Source organism: Frieseomelitta varia, unplaced genomic scaffold (genome assembly GCF_011392965.1).
Source record: "Frieseomelitta varia isolate USP_RPSP 00005682 unplaced genomic scaffold, Fvar_1.2 scaffold_157, whole genome shotgun sequence".
NCBI classification, from domain to species: Eukaryota; Metazoa; Arthropoda; class Insecta; order Hymenoptera; family Apidae; genus Frieseomelitta; species Frieseomelitta varia.
Window position 1 is genome coordinate 25,981 of NW_025109272.1, and position 18,017 is coordinate 43,997.

The following is an 18,017-nucleotide window of genomic DNA, read 5'->3' on the forward strand; positions in this document are numbered from 1 at the left end:
GTCATCGTCGATTTTTCCCCCGAGCGAACGCGCGTAATACGATCAGGAAAAATCAGTTTAAAAAGAACAGCTGGGAGATTCGAATCTCCCGCCAGTACTCGCGGTTCTCCAAAATGGCCGCGCCGCAAGTTCTCACTCCTCTCTGCCAAGTCCCACCCACTCTCCTTTTTCTCCATTATTTTCCTTCCCTTCTCATTCCTCACTTCTCCTTCTTATCGACGTATACTGCTCAAAACTGTCTGTCTCTCTCCTTCTTCCGTCTCTCCTCCTCGCACACATGCACGTGACGCGTTCCTCGAAGCAGGCAGGCACACACGCACGCACGCACGCACGCACGCACGCACGCACGCACACACAGGCACAAAGAGAGACGCGCGTATACGAATGGTTACCATCTTCCTATTCTTCTTGTCTCGCTTCAAAAAAAGAAAAAAGAAAAAAAAACAGCGTCTCTATTTTACATCCGGCACGTCAAGGCACTCCCTTCTTCCTCTTCCTTTTCTCTTTTTTTTGCTCAGTTCCATTCACGCACGCCGTCGCGCACGATCATCACCGTGTCCCCTTTTCCCGAAAACAACGAAGCAAACGAGAAATTGTAAACGACGTAATCCAACGTGAACGAGTATCGGCGACGACATCGGTGTCCCGTGGCAGAAGCTCCTGGCTCCAACAAATGAGGACAATATCGCCGCGTTTGCAAAGGTAGTCGAAGCTACTGTCAGACGAAACAATACATGCCGGTGAGTCCCGTCCGATAAGGTTGGCTCAGAACTGACCCGAGACTGCCATGATCTGGCAACCAGAGTGCACGTGGTCCATCACCTGCTCCTTCAACCGGCACACGTGCTCCTTCAGCCTGTGCACCACCGCGCTCAACTCGGTGTTCTCGCCCTTCAACAGCTTAACCTTGTCCTCCAGCCTGGAGATGCGCTCGAGCTTGCGTCTGCGGCACTTAGACGCGGCCACACGGTTCCTCTGACGTTTCCTCTCCAGTTTGATCCTTTCTTGATTCTCCATGTCAATAGGCGACATCGGCGGTGAACTCGACACGCTCGGCACAGTTTGAGGCTCGTCCTTGATCTGAACCAAACCTTGTTGACTCACCGACGATTCCGTGCTCTGCACGCTGTTCGGCGGTTCCAAGGTCGTGTATGTAGCACCATGAAGACTGCCAGGCTCCTGCGAGCTGTCCGAATGATGTAGCTCGTTCAGAGCGTCGACGAAACCTCGGGCGTACAACTCTTGGGCCTCGGTGACCGCTTTTGGGAAGAGAATCTGCGTAGGCGTCGGCAAATTCGTTACCAAGCTATCCTGCTGGGCGATAATCAGCTTCTCCAATTCCGGCGAGCCCAGCTTCAGCATGTTCAAGTCCGGCGAGCTTAATATCGGCGTTACGTTGTTCAACGCGGGCGGCAGAGGTCCGAGCCGCGGCCTCTTCGCCTGGGGCCCCTGTCGCTGGCATCCATTCAAGTCGAGCGTGAGATTACGCTTCAACTGACCCACGTTGTTCTCGCGATTCACGGCGACGTAGACGCTCGTGTCCTCGTAGAACGTTTGCTCCATCGTCGAACTTCGCACCATCGATGCCAGATAAAGGGCTCTGGACTACGTGTCAATCGAAAGTCCGCAACTCTGTTGAACGAGCTACGCGCGATACTGCACGTACGAAACGAAGTCGAGCGTATCGCCGACTCCGTCGTTCAACACACGTGTAAAGATTTCCACCGACGCTTGGAAAAGAGCGATCGGTCGCGTTCGATGATCGATCGGTCCTTTCTGTCTATCCGACCACTTGACTGTTTTTTACTCACCAACACGCGTCGCTGACGCATACGTTTTCTGTCCGAGCATTCCCGTCTGGTTGGTTGGTTTTCGCCCGACGTTACATAACCACGCGACGTGTTTCAACGAGCCGCGATATCAAGTCGAAGTTGAGACGCAAAAGGTGAGTGGTGCTTCGTGCGGTATCTAACGCGTCACACACACGTACGAGCTTCGTACCTGTCCTGACCTGTCTCAGGCCTCAGTGATCAACCAGCGACACGAGGACCGATTTCGTTCAACTGTCAACACAACAGTGACTCACGACACGCAATCCGATGAACGTGATGTTCTGCGCGTGTGCATCTCTAAGGCAATAGTACACCGAATGCGAGCGTCAGTCCGCTGCACGGCACGATGTCTCGACAACTTGTGAACACCCAACTAAATGTACAGCCTTATATCCCGTGACTCACGTGTACTAAAAATAGCTCGGTCGTCATCTGAACACGCAGCCATTGGTGGCTTCTGAGGTCATTTGCCGTTCACCATTGGTTGGTCAATCGGCGCTACTAAGAAATGGCTGGTGCATGCGCAGTCGCGTATTATTGGAGGGAGAGTTTGAACGCCGGTACGCGCGTCAAAGACACGACTTTTACCCACAGAAATTCGTGTTATTTTCGAGGACCGATAATAGCTCCATGATGTTGCATAAATAATGCAAGCGCTATTGAACAGCAAAAATATCGCACTTATGTATCCCTCAAGAGGATTTGCTGTGCGTGCTGTTACAGTAACATACATCTTTTCTTTTTTTTTTTTTTTTTTTTTTTCAACAATTTCTTATCTTTCCTTCTTATGATTTCTTCGAGGTGCTTTTCAGCTGTCCTTTCGTTCTNGCATTGCCCGCCGCAGAGCGACTTTCCTGATACAGAGGTTTTTCGAAAAAAAAATTCTAGCTGTAATTTCTCGTGACCGAGAAAGAATATCTGGCTGAATATTCGTTCAATGTATCAGGAGAACATGAGACTCGAGGAGGTAGCACGGCATTGCCGGCCGCGGAGCGATTTTCCTGATACAGTAGTTTTTCGAAAAATAATTCTAGCTGTAATTTCTCATGACCAGAAAAGTAGTATCTGGCTGAATATTCGCACAATGTATCAGGAGGACATGAGACTCGTGGATGTGGCGCAGAATTGCCCGCTGTTGAGCGGTTTTCCTAATACAGAGGTTTTTCGAAAAATTTTCGAACTCTAATTTCTTATGACTGAAAAGGAATATCTGGCTGAATATTCGTACAATGTATCAGGAGAACATGTGTGCCGTTCATCTGCATTCTGTGTCGTTCCACCTCCTCGAATCTCGGGTTTTCTTAATACAATATCGTCGTCCCTGCGTGTCACTGTGTTTTTCTCTGTAGCTGTCCGGCCGAATGTGAGTTTCGAATCCTAGATCTCGACTCTCCCGAATGTATTTATTGTATAGTTTTGGACATCCATTCCTGGATGTCGAGTTAATGATTCTTGCTCTCGTTGACCGCCAGCCTTTTGAGACACCCTACTCTAGGTTTATATTTCGTGGAGAAACATAGTGAAAAAAAAAAATTACCCTTCCATTCAATAGTTCGAAATGATTTAGACTGATTGAATTTCAATGTTACGTTTTATTTTATCTATCGTTTAACACAACTGTGTAGCGCACGTGTGGTCGTTCTTGCTCTTTTATGTACAGGATTGTCAGGTCGATGTATGAACAACGCCTGGTGACGCAACACGGTGAAACTAATATCGTAGAAATACCTTAATTTTACACGCTACGCGATTCGAATGAATTTGGAGAACGCTGTGAATTCTTGTCGTTTCCCTTAAAAGAAAAAAAAGAAAGAAAAAAAAGCGAGCATTAGAATGAATAGGAAACGTGTTTTTCTCTTTTCCTCTGGTTTTCACCGCGCCTAACAATAGCTACGTTGAAACTATTTCCCTGAACGTAGTTTATTAATTCGCGGCGATCGATATTACAATTAGTCCTTCAAAGTGAATGTTCAAAGGCAATGCGCCGGCTCGATTATGCATCGAATAATCCAATAGCTCGGTTGTAATTTAATGGTACACGTTCCACCGGATGTCCTACATACGAAGTATAAATAAGGTCGTCCTTGCGACGCAGTCGAACGACACCCTCTGTTCGTAATACGGGATGCGAGCTGAACGTTAAACGCAGAATTTTTCCAGAATTCCTTGCTTCGGCGATGAAAAAATACCCATTGAAAAAATGAACGCCATGTGTTCGATGATTCGATGCAGATTTCGAGAATCGTCCCTGCAGATAGTCGTCCAGGGAATGGGTCGATTCATCACCCGTACATCGCCGTGTGTTTCTTTATTATCAATATATGAAACTCGAGTAACTGAATTTTTGATCACCGTTGTCGTAATAATGTAACAAATATTAAATAAATTTGACAGTTTGTCAGAGTGTAATTGCGCAATGCTCAGATATATTATTTAGAAATTGAATAAAAATTGAATAAATGTTAAATAATGAACTGTTTCTTCGCAGAATGATTCTTCGAAGATCTTACGTAGACTGGAATTTTTATAATGGTGCATTCAATAATAATTAAATTACAAAATTGAGTTTAAACGATGTTATTTAACATCGGCAACAACAATCTGGAAGCATTCGTGATGTCGAGGAGTCCATGCAAATTAAAATAATCACCAGCGGAATTGTAGGATAAAATTTTCAGGGTTGATAGAAACAGATTCTGCAATTGTTCTTACGCAATATATTTATATTTAAAATCTTCGTGTCTGTTACAAGTGTTACAAAATCTTAAAAAGCATTTGTTTCTTGTAGTAATGGTACGACTTCATTTTCAATGATCGTAAAATTCAATGAATGATTGCTAATATTGTCTCAAGGAATTCAACTGTCGGAATGTGTAAATTAAGGGAACGGAGGTTTGTATGCAATCGAAATGTCTCAGACGAACAATTGACTAATCGAATAATACTCTCGAAGTTTGTTTTATAAAATAAACGAAGCGAATACGTTTCAACGAATGAAATGAGGTATAATATAATGTTCGTGTCGTATTTCGGATGAGATAGTCGTAAATTCATAGAAAGAAGAAAAAGGTAAAAGAAATCGATCACCTTAAAATTAAGCTTCATCGAGAAAACAAACGTTTCACTTTTAGGAAAAATACGCTCTTTGAAACTATCTCGAAATCGTTTAATTTGTGCGGATAGTTGTTATCGTAACAACAGTACAACTAACAATTATATTTTCATATTTGAAGGTATATATTTACAATGCATCCGTTGCCAACAACGATCTCTTCTTTTCTCTCTTTTTTTTTTCTTTGTTTTCACAAATTTCCTATTATAATTTCTATTATTAATACTCTCTCTGTCTCAGTGGACTGCGGATTCTCATGCGATCTTACGTTTTTCGCAAATACAAACAAACAAATGAGACTCGTGTCATCGTCTTAACGTCGTAAATACCTGTAATATCAACGTCACATTAATATTAATATTATTTTAAATATAAATATCATTATATACATAAGTATTATTTATATTTATAATACCAATAATATTAACTTTTTAAATATTTCGCGCCATTGAGTTTCGCAGCTTCACGCGGGACAAAAAAATCCGCAGTCTGCTCGTCGCGTTCAGATACAAAAATGCAGTAACGAAAGAAATTCGTTCGATCAACGGAAAACACTCGACAATCAAATTGAAAATTCAATGTTCAAATCAAATCCCGTGACGAATCTTTTCCTCTATTTTTTTATTAACACTCGAGATGCGTATATTTTACATTTATCGTTTAACGACTCTTATCTGTAATAGTGTGTGTGTGTGTGTGTGTGTGTGTGTGTGTATAAACACATTCGTATAGTATCAAAAACCATGATTCCCCGCGATGAACGACACCTCTGATGAATTTCAAATCATTCGGAAACAAGTAAGCCCCACCTTCCCCCCCTGCAACGATCGAACACGGCGAAACAAAATCGTAGCTGTCTTATTTCATTAGTGTCGCGGCATTGTTTCTCCTAACTAGGGTTAGATCGTTGGAAAAAATTCGCGCGTAAAATGATTCTCTGCGTCGAAATGATTCGTTTTAACGGCTACGCCTGTCGATAACCGGACTATCTGACAAGCCAGAATCCTCAGAAACGATATCGACTGCCTTCGTCGTTGATACGGTAAAAATGAGTCTAGTCTTGTGTGTGTGTGTGTGTATACATATTTTATCGTCGATAATTGTATGTTTGCAGGCGTACAGCCGCGCCCCGACGCCACTCGTGGGGCCATCGTGACCCGGCGGTGGCTCGTTAAATCGTGATCTACAGATCGTAGAATAAAAAGTAAATTCGCGATCCACCTAGTAACCTAGGTGGTAGGTGGACGTGACCTCAAACTCCAAATGAAAAGAGAAGTAAATTCATCGGACAAACCTGCGTGTAAAAAAATTCGAATATCACAAATTAGGTGTACGTTTCTCGTGCGCAGGATCGATCGTTGGCAACGCTGTTTGGATCGTGATCTTCGGTTTAAAAACGAGGAAATCAACTTCACTTTGCCTCGCGTTTTGCGACGAACGTAAATAAAAAGAATGATGGAATAATTAGATAGGAATAACTTCCGGAAGGGAGAAAGGATTTCTTTAACCCATTAGTTGCTACTCTTTTCTTCTTTTTTTTTTTTTTTTTTTTTTTTTTTTGAATGAAATTACAAGATTCTGTTCATCGTTCGTGAGTTCGGTAAAAATGTTACATTTTACATTTTGTTAAGACACCGATAAAAATGTAAATTATTAAAATACTCTTGATGTTAGAAATATTAATTACGATAAATACGATGTTAATAATGTTAATTTTACATTTTGTTAAAATACCGATAAAAATTATTAGAATATTAAAGTTCTTCATGTCAGAAATATTAATTATTACAAATGTGATATTAATAATATGATTCTCTCTTAAGTATCGCGATACTGCGTTAATAAAATCAAAATATCAATCCGACGTAATAAAATAAATATATACTATTCTGGAGATGTTGCAGAAATATTCTTTATTAATATCCTGTATTTGCCTCGTTTGAAGATTATGGTCGCTGTGAAATTTACACGATATAATATATACAAAATATCATATCGTATTTAAAGAAACAAACAAAACTGAACATTTTCCTGGATGTGTATTGAAGAAAAATTCTTTATTAACCCTGTATTAATCTCATTTGCGTTTACTCGTTTGCTGATACGAAATTCATCCTAAATAACAACCATCGTAACGTGGTGCAAATACAATCAAAATGTCGATATCGTGTGCAAATGAATTTAAACATTTCCAATATTAAAGAAAAATCTCTCTCCAATTAACTCCGCGTCAACTTTGCAACATAAACACTATGATTGCTGCAACAAAATTTATACTGAAGAGAAACCACCGTGACAGAGTACAACAATGGATGGTGCTGATATAATGAAAATATAGTATGCTAAATATATATGTATATATCACAATCAATATAATCATCGTACATTAAAAAAAGAACAAATACATGTATTATTTTTGGAATCTTTTATTATTAACCCTGCATTAACCACATTCTCAAGATCACGATACGATCGTCGGCGTATATGAGACTTACATTAATTGTGAAAATAATAGCAATCAATGGGTTAAACGAGCTATAAGTATTGTTGAATGAACTAACGAAACCGCGATAACGCGATTGGTTATTCAATTTCACGAAGCTTCAAACGACGAGTCAATCCTGCGCGCAATCCTCTTGCTTGGCCATTTTGTATCTTCCCCTCCCCCGTCTCGTTTTATTTAACACGCATCGTCAGTCGTCAGCGTTATCCATAAATTCTTCGTACGACAGATAATACGGATGTTTATTTTCATCGTTCCACGCACATACTCGGATTTTCCCCGTTCTTTCGGGCGGGGGAAAATAAAAAAAGAAAAAAAAACAAGAGCGGAGCTGATAGGACTTTTCCGATATATTCTTTTTCACATTCGTTTCTCCGTCTCTCTCTCTCTCTCGAGCAACGTAGCAAAATATCTCGGAGAAGTATCAGGAGATTCTGGCAATGATCGCTCGATATTTTCTGATCCGTGATCAGAAGTTACGTCGACGTCTCGGCTTAGTTGATTACTTGACTCAAGGTACAAGGAAGGAAAACTGATCGTGCACGTGATTTCTCGGGAATCGTTCGTTTCAACTCAGGGTCGCCCAAATTTTTCTCGAGGATTTTTCTTTGGAGAGTCTGACTGAAAGTGAAACGAAACGCCAGCAAACCGTACAGCGAAAGAGGAAACGAACATCCGTACTATCCACTATGGCATTAAATTGTCTGCTAAACACTGGTTCTCTTTTTCCTTTCCCTTCTTCTCTTCAATGTTTATTTCTTTATTTTACATTGTCACGCAACCTCCGCGTCAAACATATATAAACGTGATATTATTGTGCCAACGCGAACGCGATCCTGATCGAACATCCCCGGACCCAGCCCTCGCCTCGCGTGTATTCTCGTCTTCGTTAGTGACTTAATCTTAAAAAGGAAAAAAAAAAAAAAGAAAAAAAAGGAAAGAAAAGAAAAGAAAAAAAAACATGACGAGTCGTGATTTGTTCGCATCGAACGTCGCAATTTTCATTCGCAACGCATCTCTTCTTTTCTATTTTTTTTTTTTTCTAAATTACTCTTTTCTCTCTCTCCCCTCCCCCTTGCCCCCCCTCGCCGTTCATTTCTTTCTTCTCACGCGTTCAATTTAAACATCGCAATAGTCTGTAATATAATTTTCTAGGTAAGGATTCTCTTAAGCGCATGTACAGAGATAAAACTTTCCTCTACGTTTTGAGCATACCGCGCGGCTTTATTTTTTATTTTTATTTTCATTTTTTTTCTTTCTCCCTTATCTCTTACTTTTCATCGTATATATTTATATATATACATATGTATAAATATATATATATATGTATGTATATATAAATATACGATATATATATATATTTTATTTTATTTTATTTTATTTTATTTTATTTTATTTTATTTTATTTTTATCGTGTATCCTTGGATTTCCCTCCTTTTTACTTTTTTTTTTTTTCTTTTGTGCAGACGATACGTTCTGCTTGAACCAGCAATATTTCATTAATAGGTATCGTAATAATATCTAAAACCAGGTTTACGCCTATGTGTGTGTGTGTGTGTGTGTGTGTGTGTGTGTGTGTGTGTGTGTGTGTTTGTTTGTGTGTGTCGATGTGGATCGATTCAACGGCTAGTCTATCAGAGAGCTGAGCAGCGTTTCGAATAATAAATACCGAAATCACCTCCCGAGAGATAACTGTACGTCCCGTTCTCGTTCGCACGGTAGAAAAATCAGGGAAATTCGAAAGTCTGTCGATCGTCGATTATTTATTTTTAGCAAAATGAACGGCAAAAAAAAAAAAAAAAAAAAACAGAGAGAAAAAAAAAAAGACAGATTCACAGAGGACGTAGCTATCTCCATCGGCTCGGTAATTATCATTCGACGTGCCATTTCGCATCGCGATTGCGGCCTTTTCTCGCGCGAGTATGTGAGTACGTGATATACATACATATGCTCGACGCGTGTGTACCTTTTGTACGTACAGAGATATATATATATATACAATGGTCGATAGATGCACGAGATGCGGCGTTTTCTTCTTTTCTTTCCTTTTTCTCATTTTTATCTTCTCTCTCTTGATTATCCCCGAATAATCGCAAATCCCCGAATAATCGCAACGACATCATCGTCGTCGTTGTTGCGTGTCGTTTCGAATGATCGGCGTGACAAATGATCGGTGAGTGTCGATGAATCGCGCTGAACTCAGACCGAGACCAGTGGCTCTCGCGTCTTTCTCTCTCTCGATCGTCTCTCGTTTCGCGTTTTCCAAAAGTCTCGGGATCATCTCGCAAGGAGAAACGAAGGGAAACGAAGTTCGTGTGACAGGATTGGAGCAACGCGGGCGTACAAAACGAGGACAAAGCACGGTTCTATATATTTTCTTTCTTTTCATTTCGAAAAATCACCGATTTCGATCTTCTACTTATCGGAAGCTTCGTTTCCCTTCTCTCTCCGTTTTTTTTTTTTTTTTTTTTTTTTTTTACAACGATCGAAACGCAGAAAGGGGGAACAGAGAGAATCGCGTCGTCCACTCTTCATGTTCTCGCTTCAGCCTGTATCTCTCAGTTTCTAAGCTGCGAGAGGAGAAAGGGGAACGAAGTTCGTGTTAACAAGGCGGAGAAGATTTTTCCTCATTTGAGTCACTTTTTTTTTTACAATAAACTTTCTTTTCCTTCTTTCTCCTTTCTTCTTCGAACGACGATCGATTCTTCATTCTTCTCGTTTTCGTTTCGTTCTATGTGTTTCCAAATTTTCGAGTCGTAAACTCGCGCTCACGCGAAGACGTCAGACAGACGAATAATAAGAATCGCCTTCGTCGAAATAATTCACTGATCTCGTGTCGCTTGCTACGACGAGCTTCCTTCTCCTCCATTCTCCTCGTTTCGTTTCGCATTTCTAAACATGTTCAACTTGTCAAAGAAAGGCATAGAGAACGAAATGAAAGGAAAAAAAAAAAAAGAAGAAAAAGAAAATCACCGATCTCGATTCGCTTGTTACGACAAATTCCCTCCTCCTTCTTCCCCCTTTCATCAAAAATGGCAATCGGCAACCATTCTCTCTCTCTCTCTCTCTCTCTCTTTCTCTCTCGGGCCGTCGAGTTTCGCGAGCGCGCGAGAGAAGGAACTGATTTGGTTCTCGTTTGAATCTACGCTTATCGGCTGAGCTCCCTAGATCTCGTCGCGGTTCCCCGTGTTTTATGCCTATTTATAATAATGTACATACATACACACATACATACACACACACGCACACGCACACGCGCACATACATACATACATACATTCATACATACGCGGTATTCATATAAATGTAAACAAATGTGTCCTGGCTGTGGCTTGGGACTGGCTGGCACATTTTCAACCGAGCGGCGACCGTGATTGGATCGAAGACAATCGCAGCGAGTCGATGGAGCCGCGGGTACGCGATCGACGGCCACGGCAACACCGATCACAGTTAGGTTCGCGTTTTTTTTTATTTTTTATTTTCTTTTATTTTTTTATTTTTTTTATTTTTTTATTTTTTTTTACTTTTTCTCCTTTTTTCGACTCCACTTTCTTTCGTGCCTTCGCGAGATTCGTTTCTCCGTTTCTTTGCTTTTTCTTTTTTTTTTTTTTTTTTCTTTCAACTTTGCTATTCCACTCCTATTCTACGAGTAGGTGTTTATACGTTTTCGCTGCGCGTGTTGCGAGATCAGTCTGTCTCCGAAAACAGCGCGTCTTCGAAAACATCCAAGAATTACATTGAAGATTTAATAATGCCTCCTTGTTTTTCAAACGACGAGCTTTCATTTAGAATGAAAGCAGACAAATTTTATAAAAGACCATTGGACGTTTATGAGAAAATCGGTAACCTTGTTGTTCTACGTTTTGATGTACCGGCTGCGCATAATTATACTTACATGGAAACGCGTTAATGGTAACCATCCGTTGCATAATCTCGTATCAAGCGAGCTACAAGTCGATATACCACTCGCAATTGTTTCGTACTATCTTACATACACTGCTTATGATTGATTATCCGCATATTGAGGAGTATGTTCTGCGATCTTAATTAGTGTTAATTCATTGGAATTTCGCAATTCAAGTTCGATGTTTGAACACTTCCTTTCCTAAATATGTATATGATTGTCGAACGTGGATATTATAATTTTTGTAAAATAACATACAGACAACGCATTATGTTGGCATTGGTTTTCTCAAATAGGATTACAAATTGAACGATATGATGATACATTGGATATACAGTACTTTCTTACTTATTGTTAAAAACTACTGTTGTAAAACAACTTACCAGAGGTAGACTTTTCCTGACCGTTTGTTTACGAAACTGCAAGAACAACTCTTGTCTGTTTATTGTCTGACCGAGAATCAGAGCAAGTAAAATGTTTATGCCCACAGAGTCTCATCATATCACTCGAATAACTTTTTTCGTCAATTAAAAACTCGACTGGAAATGAAAAAATAAAACAATTAAATATAGAAAAAAATATTTCTTAACCTTAAATAATTTATTTATAGAAATAATAAACGTAACAATAAAATATAAATTATTGTCACGTTGTGTAACACAATTATTTTATTTTATTTATTTTATTTAGTCACGCAATAAAAAAATCACGTTATCGTGCGAATATATAATTATTTTTCTTAGCACTTTTTGGTAGCACGAAACTACAAAACAGTTTTATGCCTATGTCGGCTATGCAAATTAAGCATCGACCTCAAGTTTAGACTTTTAGCAACAGAAAGTTCCGCGTATGTACGCCCACGCTCCGCAATTGCTACCAGGTTGCAGATCAATTATGTTAGCGACAATTATGTTACAGCGAATTATCACAGTTTTTATAGCTGTATATCTTTATTTATCATCATCTATTATATCAATATAACATATATACATAAAAACTGCAATATGCTGTTTCAAATTTTAAGAAATTATTGATTTACTTTTAAGCCTTTTTGATTTGTTAAAAAATATATTTTGTGTATCTTCTAAAGGAAGCTCGGAATTCACGATCGTTCTGTCTTCACTAATTGATTTCATTCAAGTCAGCAAATTACCCAATAAAATCAGTAACATCTACTATATAGAGAGAGACGAGGTAATATCAGTTGTTTTTTTTCATTTAGAAATTAAACAAACATAAATAATTTCCGCCTTTACACTGGTCATTTCTATAGGTCGTGTCAGCCTAGGTTAGGAAAGGTTAAATCCATTATACTTCTTACTCAAGTCCTAACATTTTTATTTATGCACCGATGCGACCTCTTTGAACATTGGCAATAAGATCGATCGATTTTTAAATCGTTCAACCGACCGTTAAATATCTACTCTCATAATCATACCATTTTTATTTCTTTTTCATAATTATGCGATTAGATCAGTAGTAGTATCTGTCATTACGTCTATTTTCATACGAATTTAGAAATATTACAAAATTTTGCAGTAGCGTACGCACATACGTATGTATATATGTTTTACAAATTCAAGAATATAATTTGCTAAATATCATATTTATTATTCATATATTAAATTTTATATTATATTTTAAATATTTCATTAACACAAATCAATACTTAAAATTTAAAGAAGAATACAATTATTCAAGGAATTTAATTTACCTTTTACAATTTCATCGCATCTTCCTTTTGCGGCCATTCGCGATCAACTAACGGCTTATTTCGATTCTTCCATTGATTTTAGGATAATCGATTAGGAACGATGAATCGATAGAGAAGTTTGTTCGTTTATCGCCTATTGCTAACTTCAGATTAAAATTGTTTGAACTGAAATTCAAATTAATGAAACAAAGAGAAACGTAATGTTCTCAAATATTTGTTTATTCATTGAAACATAGTTAAGAATACAAATGGTACAACATACAAACAATACTACGAGAGGAAGCCAAACTCATCGAAGCTATGACGACGTCAAAGCAAGCCGATTTCCTGTAAATAATTAACAATTGCTAGTTCAATAAAAATGTGCGCAACAATGGAAGCAAAACTGTTCAAAATGTAAACTTGCTTTATAATTATTAAATGTTTAATGAAATTAATTTAATTTCTGTTTTCCTTGTTTCTTTTCTTTTTCGAGAAGATCTGTCCCAAATTTTTCATACACACTAATAACTTATTTACATCAAAAGGAATATCAGTGTTTCAGAAATACATTACTGTATTTTATTAATTCTTTCTCGAGTATTGACAAATGTTGTAACATAATTACTGATTCCTTCGTAATTTCCTAAAATATAAGAAACAATGACAACTCAGCATAATTTCACAAAGTACGTAAGCAACTTATATAAGTGAAACTAGAATAAACTACTCACTTTATCAAATTAGGCTCATGATAAGCAACCGGAGTACGTTTTCGTCTTGGTCGATTACAAGCAAACAAACTATTGGTACTTGTACTACTTTCTGAATCACTTGAATTATCCGCACGGGAAGATATAACACTTCTGTATATAAGTTAACTTAAGTTATTATTATATATACTGAATGCATCAGCACGTGTTAACATACTTACAAATTCTGATTAGAATTGTGAGAAACTGTTTCATTCGGAGAAGGTGTTCTAGATTTAACATCAGATTCATTCAACTTTTGCAACACTACCTTGACAGTACTTGGATCTTTCACGGGTTTATTCTTTTTTCTTTTGTACAAATTATTTTTCTTGAACGGTGGTGTATTAGCAACAAAATCATCATTAGATTGTGCTGCAGTTTCCTTCTTCTTTTTGCTCTTTTGCTGCGACATTTTCGATTTCTTTTTTACTGACGTCGACTCTACATCCTCACAATCATCATTCAGAAGTAGTGGTAATTTCACGGTAGACTGATTAAATGCAGATTCGTCCAAAGTGTTACGAACCAAGTTATGCGAAACCGACGGTATTGGACAAATTTCGGATATTTTTCGAAGGGTAGTCGTTATTTCTGGTTCTGGTTCAGCTGGAGTTGTCGGTTTCAAAGCAGACTGTTCTAGAACTGGCAACCTTAAATCATTTATATCGAAATGCATGTTTCGTGGTTGCTTTGTATATATCAATGTAAAATCATCTTCATCCTCATTTTCGAAACAGCCTCGTCTTTGTGTAATGAAATTTAGAGGGGCACTCTTGCATTCATTGTCATTTGTATCTGCCACTACAATTTCGTTACATATTTCGTTGTTCTCATTATGCTGATGCACGTTAGATTCATCTTCATTATTCACTTGTTCACTATTCTCAAAGTTATTCGCATGATTTGCATGTGTGTTTGACATTTCTTGCATAGTTTTATCATTATCAAATACATTATTTGATTCTTTTTCTGTTAATACCAAACTCATACTATCACCATTAGAAACATTCATATCATCAGTCTTTTTGTCTTTACTTCTAAAGGAAGGCACGACTTGGGAATTATTAAATAACCAACTTGGTCCTTCAAGAGGATCTTCCCAATTTGACGAACAATGTTCATTCGTAGTATTCAATTCATTATTACTCTGTTCATTTTTGCTCTCGGTCGTTTTATCATTACTATCTATGGAATCATTGGAAGGTGATGTTGTTGGTATAATTTCTGCCTGAGAATCCTCAGAGTTTACTACATTATTACATTTCGAACCATCGACCTCTTGATTATTCTGATTCTCAGTTAACTATAAAAAGTAATAATTAATTAACATGAAAATTAACATCATGTGAAAAGAAAATGTTTACTGATGATACAAACCGTTCGAATATTAATAGTATGAGAATTTTGCAATAATTTCGATACATCATTAAGTTTTACTCTAGGACTTCCTATATATTCGAAATTTTCAATACTAGAGTTACTTGAGTTACTAGAGTTACTATTTCTCGACAATCTTGACTTTGATTTTGAAAGCTTCCCTGACATTCTTCCTGACATTTTTCCAGTAGAATGCCTATTATTCCTCTCACTGAATCTTCTTTCACTTTCATCTAGAAATGAGTATGAATAACTAATATCAACTTCGAAATCATAATCAATTTGTAAGAAATATGCTGTGAGATATTAAAAGAACATACCACTATCTCTTGGTGAAGTAGCAGTTAATCTTTCAGGCATTCTGTATGTGCGACCATTTTTCTGCAGTATTTAATTCGTTAGAACGTTAATATAATTTTTCAAACAAATTTTATCAAAAACTTTTATTTTATCTAAAACTTTTTTACAAAATACTTACACACGTACGTCTTACAGAGACACCATTAGGAGAAATCGAATTGTCCAATTCTTGATTTCTAGGGGGTGTTCTTATTTCTGGTATTATACTTAAGTTTGATGAATTATTAATATGTTGCATATTTAATCTACTTAAATTAATGGTGGGTTTTGTAATGGTGTAACCGCTCACCATAGGTTTCACTACTCCTCTAGTTGGAGATTTTATTGACAGTCTTTTCAATGATTCCTTTTCTGAAAGAATTTTCTTTTCCACATACCTATCTTTAAATTTATATAATATAAAAAATAATATATTAAGAAACTTACGTCCATTAGAGTTATAGGTCATCTGCATGTTTGTAGTAACAGATTCTGCAAATTCTTGACATGATGCAATTGTATTTGTCAAGTAACCACTCATTGTTACTAACATTTTAAGCATTTCTTTAGCATTCTTTAAAACATTTGATATAATAGCCTGAAAAAATATATTTTTATAAATTTAATTTTAATAAGTTGACGAAACATCTTTGTGTTTGCTTACATCACGTTTATTACAGGCCAAACCTAAATCCTGCACTTCAGCAATTAAAGCAACATTCTGAGAAAATAATAGTTGACTTTCATGTCTCTCTTTAGATAGTGCTTTTGCCAATAAGTTGTTATTATTTTGTAACTGTTTACATACTGTAACAATAAAATTGTATTATTAATTCTAAATATATTAAAAATATATACTTACACATATTGCAAACATATACTTTTCACAAAACTCACATGGTTTGTAAGATTTAGTTTCATGAAAACTTGTTAAAAAATGTCTTCTTTTAACTAATACCCTCTTTTGTGATCTTTTAGCTTTTTTTCGTCTTAGTATCTGAGGCATTTTCCATTTATTATTTGAGTTTCTAAAATATGAAAGAAATACCGAAAAAATACAAAACTCACAAAAAAGTAATGACAACTGAGAGAAACAATACGTCATGAAATTATCATACATATAGTTTAGTTTATTTATTTACATAAAAGTATAAAAAAACATCAGGACGTGTACTTTTTTAATTGTTTAAAATTGAACATACAGAAAATATAAAAAAAAAAAAGTACTTGGAGTAAAATGAAGATATCAAAAATGTATCTCAAATTATGGGTTATTAAACACGCAATATTTTATATGCTAACATATTTATTTTAATACAAGTAATAACATGAGACAAATTAAAAAAGTATAGGAGAATAAATTTTTGAATTCTGAAATCGTATAAAACAAAAATTAGTGCTAAAATTAACGAAATCGTATAATTTTGATACATACCCGCTAAGACGATTAAACCTTTTTAAACTACTCAATTTGCGGATAGTTTTTTAATCATACGAATTCTTTTCAGCTTGACACAACAATGAATTATTCCAGAATTGTTTAAAATATTAAAATCACATCACAAATTTGATACTGAGTAGTGTAATACTTCTCCGCCATTGTGAAAGTACGAACCTCACAACGGCGGGATAAATTCACTGACTGGAAATGGAACATTGTTCATTCTAAAGTTTGAATTACAATAAAATATGCATATGTTACAAAAGTTTATTTCAATTTTATTACACATTCGAATGATCAACGCTCATATTTATCGAAATGTAGTGTTTAGCACGCATGAATAAAAAATGTTTTAATGCCCATTTGTAGATATTCGAATATTCCTCAGAAGTTCAGTACCCAAGTATGAAAAACATACTTTTTTTTGTCGCTGTTCCAAAGTAATACCTACGTAAAATAAAATAAATTTAGATTCATATGTGCATATCCAATATTTAATGTGGATTGGCCAGTAAGTTTCGAAGTTACAGTTTGAAGTGCTATACGAGCCATGGCTGCGAATGATTTCTACATTACTATTTGATTAGTTTTTTAAAAATTAGAGTCAAGCGATATCTTTTGTTATATTTTTTTGTACTTTTTTCTAAAAAAGAAAAAATTGCGTAAAAAGAAAAAAATCTAAAATTTCAAATAAAGTTTATAATTCATATCTTAATCCATAATTTTATCACAAATTAAGATATCGTAGAATTAAAAATTAAAACTCCATTTATTTTTGTGTTATGATGTTTATTTCAAATTAGCGTAAACTATAATAGAAAATATTTACTAACGATTATCTCCTTAATCTATCATACTTTAGTTTACAAATATGGCAGAAAGTAACATACCTGTCCACGTCAGTCTGTGACTTTTCTAACATAACCTTGAAATTCGTATTCCGGTACACAATCTCGCCAATGAACAAGACACTTGCGTACATGTCAATTTTTGTATATATTGAATAACATAAATAAGGTATTTCTTTGTTTCTTGTCATTTTCGTAGTTAAGAGATTAAAT

At 36.6% G+C, this 18,017-nt stretch overlaps 2 protein-coding genes across 3 annotated transcripts; both read right to left on the reverse strand.

The window, feature by feature from the left end:
• Positions 1 to 490: 490 nt before the first annotated feature.
• On the reverse strand, positions 491 to 2,217 carry LOC122536692 (transcription factor AP-1). The gene has a single exon (XM_043669268.1). The coding sequence runs from the start codon at positions 1,579 to 1,581 to the stop codon at positions 766 to 768; it is 816 nt and encodes a 271-aa protein (XP_043525203.1). The 5' UTR covers positions 1,582 to 2,217; the 3' UTR covers positions 491 to 765.
• An 11,046-nt stretch (positions 2,218 to 13,263) lies between these two features.
• Positions 13,264 to 17,927, reverse strand: LOC122536676 (GATA zinc finger domain-containing protein 15-like). 2 transcript variants are annotated; one of them, XM_043669213.1, is made up of 11 exons: positions 17,847 to 17,927; positions 17,291 to 17,403; positions 16,413 to 16,543; positions 16,180 to 16,322; positions 15,963 to 16,113; positions 15,655 to 15,887; positions 15,497 to 15,557; positions 15,177 to 15,409; positions 13,979 to 15,102; positions 13,779 to 13,910; positions 13,264 to 13,690 (listed from the first exon to the last, which is right to left on the reverse strand). In XM_043669213.1, the coding sequence occupies exons 2-11, from the start codon at positions 17,317 to 17,319 to the stop codon at positions 13,669 to 13,671; spliced, it is 2,259 nt and encodes a 752-aa protein (XP_043525148.1). In that variant the 5' UTR covers positions 17,320 to 17,403; positions 17,847 to 17,927; the 3' UTR covers positions 13,264 to 13,668. The 2 variants fall into 2 exon arrangements, with proteins under 2 accessions (XP_043525148.1, XP_043525157.1); XM_043669222.1 differs by lacking the exons at positions 17,291 to 17,403; positions 17,847 to 17,927 and adding an exon at positions 16,951 to 17,269.
• Positions 17,928 to 18,017: the final 90 nt, after the last annotated feature.

Bases quoted from the DNA above. Each gene is read 5' to 3' on its own strand.
- LOC122536692 (XM_043669268.1), bottom strand. From the start codon at position 1,581: ATGGTGCGAAGTTCGACGATGGAGCAAACGTTCTACGAGGACACGAGC.
- LOC122536676 (XM_043669213.1), bottom strand. From the start codon at position 17,319: ATGGGCATTAAAACATTTTTTATTCATGC. The intron at 16,323-16,412 runs GTGAGTTTTGTG...TTATTGTTACAG, and splicing joins AACTAAATCTTACAAACCAT to TATGTAAACAGTTACAAAAT. The intron at 15,410-15,496 runs GTATGTTCTTTT...ACTCATTTCTAG, and splicing joins TACTTCACCAAGAGATAGTG to ATGAAAGTGAAAGAAGATTC.